Here is a 7,430-nt window from a genome sequence, read left to right on the forward strand (position 1 = left end):
AGTATGAAACACGTTCTTCGTCGACTCCTACCGACAAAGCTGATTTTTTTAAAAAAGAATACGGTAAATAGGTCTAGGTTTATTTGCAATTTTCGGGTGCTTTTTGTCACAATGCAGTATGGTTTATGGAGCTTAATAATAAGGATTTATACAAAACTAAATATTTTTTTTTACAATTGCAGTTTCCCCCACAAAATGGCAATGTTTTAGGTTTTCGGCGAATTATGTTCTCCTTTAAAAATCAAAGTTTAAGATACATATTTTTGAAATCTGTCTTTAAAGGTAGTTTGTGTAGTATGTTAACACACCGTTATGCATTTCTGTAAATTTTATAATAGAAAAGCTAGTGAACTAGCTAAGTAGTTAGCTTATATAATTAAATCATTTGCCATTGTAATTCTCTTTGCATTGGCTAATGTCTACATTTCAGTCTTACGTATCAAATAATAGTCCAAAGTGGGTAACCTAGAATTAGCAAGAAAATTATATTAGCGTTAGAAAACTACGCATATATACAGCTGAAATAATTTAAAGGATAAACTAAATATGTGTATATAAGTAGCGGACCACACAATTTATTTGAACAGTTAAGATAAAGTGTTGAACCTAATTGCGTCTTATAAGTTTAAGTAGAAAGTTTAAGTACAAACTCTTAAAAACTATGTACAGCATAAGTGAAATGAAGGAGTTGAGAACACGCAACCATTGGCGTATAAGAGAATTAAAGAGAGTATCATTTATGATCGGTATTAACCTGAATGCTCAAACGAAGCTCAAAAGATGGTGGCGAATGTGAGTTTACGCGACAGAAAAAGATATTCATTTAAATATTCGTAAATGTCACTGTTAATAAGAGACTCCTTATTGTCGCTGTAATCGTTAAGAAAAATAACTGGTGTACTCAGTTAGCCCACTAGACATACTTATGTAAGTGTGTAACATTTTGTAAGACGAAGAGGAGTTCGAGAGTTAAGTCAGGGTCATCAAAAATTTCGGCTTTTGACTTTATTAGGTTTTCCGTCCTTATGCCACTCCTAAGTTACCAGAAATAGTCTACCTCTAAGTTTTAACTGTCAGCAGTGACGCGAGGTTCTCACGGCTTACTTCGTAATGCGAAATTTTCGTTTTTATATAATTCCTTAGTAAGTCAGTCAATATAATTTTTGCGGATGTTCTATCAACCCAAAAGTCATAGAAAACTCATTTTCATGCTTATCTTTAACAGTTATATAAAGAACATTTTTTTAAGATTTCATGAAAAAATAAAACGCAGATTATTTAATAATTAGACCAAGAAATTAGTTTTATTTAAAGATAAGGGATTGCAAATATATTTTAAAAATGATTTCTTGCAAGTAACACCGCTATTTATTTGTATATATAAACTCAAGAGCCCCAATTCCCGACCATTGTTTTAGTGTAGAGTGCGTCAGCAATAAGGCGACTAATATTCTATTCCAAGGCGTCAATCGTCTCGGGCTTATCCGCGCCGATAAGCGACGTCAGAAAATCCCACTAAAATAGTTCAGAGGTATGTCATGATTCCCTCTGCCTAAAAAGTACACCTAATATTGATATTTTGAGGATCAAACTTCGTCTCAACAATGTCTAGTTTCTAATACTCTAAATGCGACAATTTTGTTTATTACGTACCTAAAAAGGCCAATCAAGCTGAGTATAAAGCAAGTAACAGTATTGAAAAAGACCAACACCGAAAAAGTATTGCCTCATTGGAAACTACACATCCGAAAAAATGCCCATTGTCGGCAAATTTTCGCTGGTCACAACAATAATTGCCATTTGTGAACACATACTTAGAAAATATCTCGACAAGCAATGTTCTACTATTTGCTTTTATCATTTCAATTATCCAAAAAGATGAAAATTATTAATTTTTTTCAATCACGCAAAATTCATAGTACTTTTTTTTTAACTAATTTAATATTCTCGCAACATACCGACAATGTTCTATTAGAAATATGTATTCTGGAAAAAACAGATTGACATTCGGAATTTTCTCAATCGAACTACTTAACTTCCAGTTTGGATACGCTTTTTCAAGATTTATGTAATAAATGTATGCATACTCGGACTGCTAATGTTATATAAACGTCGTAATAAATAATTATTTTTCTTTTTTGCCAGCATCAATATTCTGTTCATAATTGCAAGTTGCATTGCTCTATATCCGCACTGGTTAATGATAAAACAAGCACAAGGCGATATACCATTGATAGCTGAGGTAAGTAGAAACACCATGATATACATACGTACTTAATACTTAATATATTGATTGAAACGATGTCGCCGAGTTCACGAGCGTCATTCCTAGGCATCAAAAAGTCGGTTATTATGGCCAATGTTCGCATCGGTATCATTTTTGTAGGCACAACACAACAAACTGTTGTTTTTTCTAGATGAAATTGCAACTCTGGAATCTCTTAAGGATGGTCTTCGTCCCAAATGCTTCAATAATGCTTGTTTACATACCCATTGAGCCAGAAATGGGCCTCATCGCTTGGCTAGAAAACGTCTGGTTTTCTTGCAACTTTTCCAGAGCCCACAAAGCGAACAGATGGGAAAGCTTTACGCCAAGTTTTCCATACATCGGTTATTCCCTTTAATATTATCAAAAAATTAATGCTGGATGTCAAGATGGGTGATGGTGTTGCGAACAGTATGCTCAGTGGCCGATTGGGTTGACTATAAGTTGAGCGAAGGGTGGGAAACACATTCCTCAAAGAACGAGATTTTTCGTAATAAAGTTGAACGATTTGTAACGTTGTTTAGGGGTAATTCTCTTCATGATGAAATGTCAAATAATACTGAACAAAAGTAACAAGACAACTTGTCGGTACTCATGTGTGATCTGTTAAAAAAAAATATTACTGAAGAAAGTACTTGTACTTGGATCACACGTAATATGTAGCAAATATTGTAGTATTAATAAGAGGGCGTTAATATGTGGGTTGTCATTATATTCCTTAACGACATTATACCGATTTTTTGAGCATTTGAATGCGGTTTGTTAATATATTCACCGAAACTATTTTTCCTAATAGGAAGATACTGTTTTTCTTCCCTTCGAAGTCTTTTCTAATTTGGCATAAGGAGCTCGAAAATTTGTTTTATAATTCAGTGATGAAGTACAAAGTATTGCTTGGCTACGTTCTATTTTGAATAAAAACTAATAAATGATTTAACTTTGAAGACTTCTACCACAGCGTTGCAAACGACGACCGGCCTAATTAAAATGGCTTACATGTTCTTCACTCAGCATAGATTTCATAAACTGCTTCGGAAAGCTGAAACACATGAACTGCTGCAGGGAATCGAAATATTTCAAACGGGTAAGAATCTAATAGTAATGGATTAGCGTCACATGAAGTGTTTTGAAGAGACCTTATACAAATGTATAATTTTTTGCTAGGTATGCCAATCAAAACTACTCTGAAGAAGGAGATTAATGTAATTATGGAAATCAATTGGAAACAGACGAGGGGACAACTTCTATTCACTTTAGGAACCTGCATCTGCATTATGTCCAACTATTTCTTCTATGCATTATTCAAAAACTTATATAATCATTTGCAAGGCACGCCAAAGTATGTATATATTCTGCGTAAGTGAATATTATATTCATACAACCAAAGAACTCGATTATATAAAATATATTTCTTACTTTAACCAGCTTTCACTGGCTATCCGATGTTTCTGAATAAAGGAATGGTCTCTCCGTATTACGCAATGGACATGTTTTTCGGTGCCTGCTCGCTCCTGGTCGCTGGCATAAGTAAGTCATACCCATTTACATATATGTGTTTGGACGCAGATCAAAAAAAATTTATTTTGGATAATATATTTTACAGGTTCCATTAGCTTCCAGGGCTCCTTCATGGTGCTTTGTAAGCATTGCTGTGGATTGGTCCAGGTGTTATGTCTACTGTTGGAGAGATCCACGTCAACTCTGGTTCCAAAATCACAACGTGTGGAATATTTGCGCTACTGTATAGTGCAACATCAACGCACTCTTCAGTAAGACTTAAAGACACATATTTGTTTAGGGCACAAAAGCTATTTGTTTTGTTCACTTAACTGTAATTTGCAAGAGCAGGAATAAGTTGGAAAACGTGTTACAGAGTATGAAACAGTACAAATATTGATTAGTTCTTAAAAAAAGGAAACAGCAACAGTGATGTTAAAAAAAATTATACACTTTTACACCAAAGGGCAATATCGGCTATCCTGCGGGTGAATGACAGAAGCGCGGGTATGATACTCTACATCCGAGGCTCAACGGGGTTGAGTTAAATACTAAGAATTATACCAAGTATCTGAAAATAATTTTAGACAACAAATTGATATGTAAAGTCATTGTGAAAGATAGGTTAAGAGAGCTTAGTGTCGCCCTTCTACGCATAACTCCCCAAATGGAGCGGATTCACCGAATCGCTGTTCTCTGCATAAAGGGAGCGTTAGGGACTGCTCCAAAGGCTGCACTATAAAGATTATTCAACCTGCCATCAATTGGCATTACAGTGGAAATCTCGGCAAAATTGAAGACGTTTTCCACAAGAACCTTCAAGTATAGCCCGATAAGGGAGGGATCGGTGGATAAAATAGTCCATATATACTAACGCTTTATCAGAGAGGAGTTTTCAGACTCTGACCCAGTGGTACTGTGATCGACAGAACCAGCGGGGGATAAACTACATGTGAGTCAGAACCAGGAACAGGCATCTCTGCAGAGATCTTTTCTAATACCATCCTATCGGGGATTAGGCATCCGTTACAATATCAACAAAAACAACAACAACAGACGATAGATCATTGCCTGAGTCGGCTGAGACGGGATATCTTACACGGCTTCCAACGCATTAGATATTTTGTCAAATCCACTGAGTCGTTAATCAGTAGTTAATTGGTTAGAACTCAGTAGACTATAGAACCTAAACATTTTTTGTTTTTTTTGTCCACTTCTTATTACTTGCTACGCAATATGCGTTTATTATTTCAATCTAATAGAATTTTATAGAAAAAACATATGATTTTTTAGGTTTATCGACGAGGTCAATCAGCTTTTCAGACACATTTGTCTTTCACAATTTCTTCATAGTCTGGCAATTTACGGTTTTGTACTCTTCGAAATGAACTTCGGCTTGGTAAGTGATCTTGACCTTAAATATGTGATACATACACATATCAAAATTGTATATAATCCATCTACATATTTATACCGTATTGTAGGAATCAAATAAGATTACTTTTATTCGCATGTTAATGTATTTGTGCGCCGCTACAACAGGTGATTGCATGCACTACGTTAACGGACAGTTCTTGGCCAACGAGGTAATAGTCTAGTACTCACCACCTAGGCCATCCGTAAACGTGTTTATATGTTTTCAGCTGGAAAAGATTCCATTAGCATGTTACAATTGTGAATGGTACCACGAAACAGATGCATTCAAGAAGACATTGAAAATGATCATTCTGCGATCGAATAAAAAATTCTGTTTCCAAATATCCTGGTTCACAGTAATGTCCTTGGCTACATTGATGGGAGTAAGTAAATAACAAATGTACCTTTCTCTTCCATTATACAAAACATATTACCTTGTTTATTCTATGATAGTCTTCATATGGTTAGTCTTTTTATAAATTATGTTATAAACTGTTGGAGACTCTATAAATTGTCTATATAAATGATCAGTATGACGAGCTGTGTCCATTCTGCCAGTCCGTTTGTCTGTATATATGTTAACTAGTCTTTTCATTTTTTAAATTCTCAAGAAGCTGTTCATTTGTCGGTACTGCAGTTATCAGTTCACCTTAACATTTGACTGTCACACAAACTGAATATGGGAATGCTTCTATGGAAGGTCTTTTCAATTGACGAGATATCTTCAAGAAACTTTGCATCGATTATTAACCAAGCCAACGGTACAAGCTCATTGTTCAGGTCGACAAGTATGTAGCTGCCATACCAACTGACCGGTCAAAATCTAGTTCTTTATATACAGTTAAAATTTTTAAAAAATCAATTCTCTTTCTTTAGTTTTCTGAATATACATTATATTTCTGGTGAATATTTTCGAAATTACACGCAAATTTGAAAAAGAGTTGAAAATTGCTTGAAAGTAATACGCGTTTTTGTCAAAATGTTGTTTCAAAAGTCGGTGACCGATGAACGAGCTTCCTAAATATTTCTTTAGAAATTAATCGGAAATTTTTTCTCGCGGAAAAATATTTTTTTTTTTACAATTTAGGGCTGAAATTTAGATCAAATATTGATTTTTTTTTAGAAACAGCCATTTTGTTAAAAAGTTACTAGATTTAATATTATTTAAATATTAGTTATGTTTTAATTTCCTTTATCAACTCAAATGTCAATAATTTTGTTTTGTATTTCAGATATTCAAAGCGAGCGGATCATATTTTGTACTACTTCGAGATATTGACGAACACTAAAGGGGTTTTATACGAAATACAAATTTTATGCACCAATTTTCAATTCAAGTTTAAGAAATAATAAAATTCATATATTCACATAAATTTCGTTTGAATAACTAGTTTTTTTTTTTTACTTTTTATATTGCTTTTATTAGCTCCTGCATGTTTGTATATTTGTAACTAGCTTTAAAAGATCTGACCAATTGCACAAACTTTTAACATTATTCAGGTATACTCGAAAATCTATATATATATATTATAAAAGAAAAATTTCATTTATATATATATATATATAACAAAGTAAGGACAATGATACCTTTTATCTCTTTATGTCAAAATTTAATATAACTCATAAATACAAAATTTATGTTTCAAATAATAAGTATTTGTTCAAGATTCATGTTTGAAGGAATCATTTAAATATTTGCCTACAATTTTAAATAGATTCTTTTTCAAAAATAATACAATTGCTAAATATTTGTAATAGTAGAAAAGAACTGCAACCAAATACGCGGTGCAATGGATTATAACTGGCTCAGTAATCAGTCGTTGAGTATGTATTATACCACGTGCATCCCAAAAGACTAATGTCATAACTTTTCCAGCCGACTTTTTCGTCTTTCCACGCCTGAGAACCGGTTCATCATGTGCAGTTCACTAGAATGACAGTCGATTGGACTCCAGTGGCAAATGATGGAGCTATGTTTCTTTTGTCACACACCGACGCAAAAATTCGGGTTTCTTACAATTAAAGAGCCCTCAAATACTTCTCAGAATCAGTTATTCGTTGTTTTTATTGGATTATGAACTTGCGAGGCACCCACGTTGCACTTAGCTTTCGAATCTTTAGAGCATCATTGTCCTCGGTGCTCAATTCGCCTGTTTCCAGCTTAGCTAATGTCTTTTCAACGGTGGATTTCCCTGAGCCAAAATTCAACAGTATTTTCCACAAAAAATAAATGCTTTATTAACACACGAAA

At 33.9% G+C, this 7,430-nt stretch overlaps 1 protein-coding gene across 2 annotated transcripts; it reads left to right on the forward strand.

Moving 5' to 3' along the window:
- The first annotated feature begins 590 nt into the window (after window positions 1–590).
- On the forward strand, window positions 591–6,566 carry LOC126763013 (odorant receptor 63a-like). Of its 2 annotated transcripts, none has more exons than XM_050480173.1 (10): window positions 591–792; window positions 2,146–2,242; window positions 3,212–3,350; window positions 3,431–3,622; window positions 3,692–3,793; window positions 3,870–4,035; window positions 5,057–5,162; window positions 5,248–5,349; window positions 5,407–5,562; window positions 6,412–6,566. In XM_050480173.1, the coding sequence occupies exons 1-10, from the start codon at window positions 662–664 to the stop codon at window positions 6,466–6,468; spliced, it is 1,248 nt and encodes a 415-aa protein (XP_050336130.1). In that variant the 5' UTR covers window positions 591–661; the 3' UTR covers window positions 6,469–6,566. The 2 variants fall into 2 exon arrangements, with proteins under 2 accessions (XP_050336130.1, XP_050336131.1); XM_050480174.1 differs by lacking the exon at window positions 591–792 and adding an exon at window positions 2,006–2,077.
- The last annotated feature ends 864 nt before the right edge of the window (window positions 6,567–7,430 follow it).

This window comes from Bactrocera neohumeralis, chromosome 6 (genome assembly GCF_024586455.1).
Source record: "Bactrocera neohumeralis isolate Rockhampton chromosome 6, APGP_CSIRO_Bneo_wtdbg2-racon-allhic-juicebox.fasta_v2, whole genome shotgun sequence".
Lineage (NCBI taxonomy): Eukaryota > Metazoa > Arthropoda > Insecta > Diptera > Tephritidae > Bactrocera > Bactrocera neohumeralis.

What these genes read in the sequence shown, in the direction of transcription:
- LOC126763013 (XM_050480173.1), top strand. Translation starts at nt 662, where the DNA reads ATGTACAGCATAAGTGAAATGAAGGAGTTGAGAACACGCAACCATTGG. An exon ending in CTCAAAAGATGGTGGCGAAT is followed by an intron (nt 793 to 2,145) that starts GTGAGTTTACGC and finishes CTTTTTTGCCAG; the next exon opens with CATCAATATTCTGTTCATAA. An exon ending in GCTCCTGGTCGCTGGCATAA is followed by an intron (nt 3,794 to 3,869) that starts GTAAGTCATACC and finishes TATATTTTACAG; the next exon opens with GTTCCATTAGCTTCCAGGGC.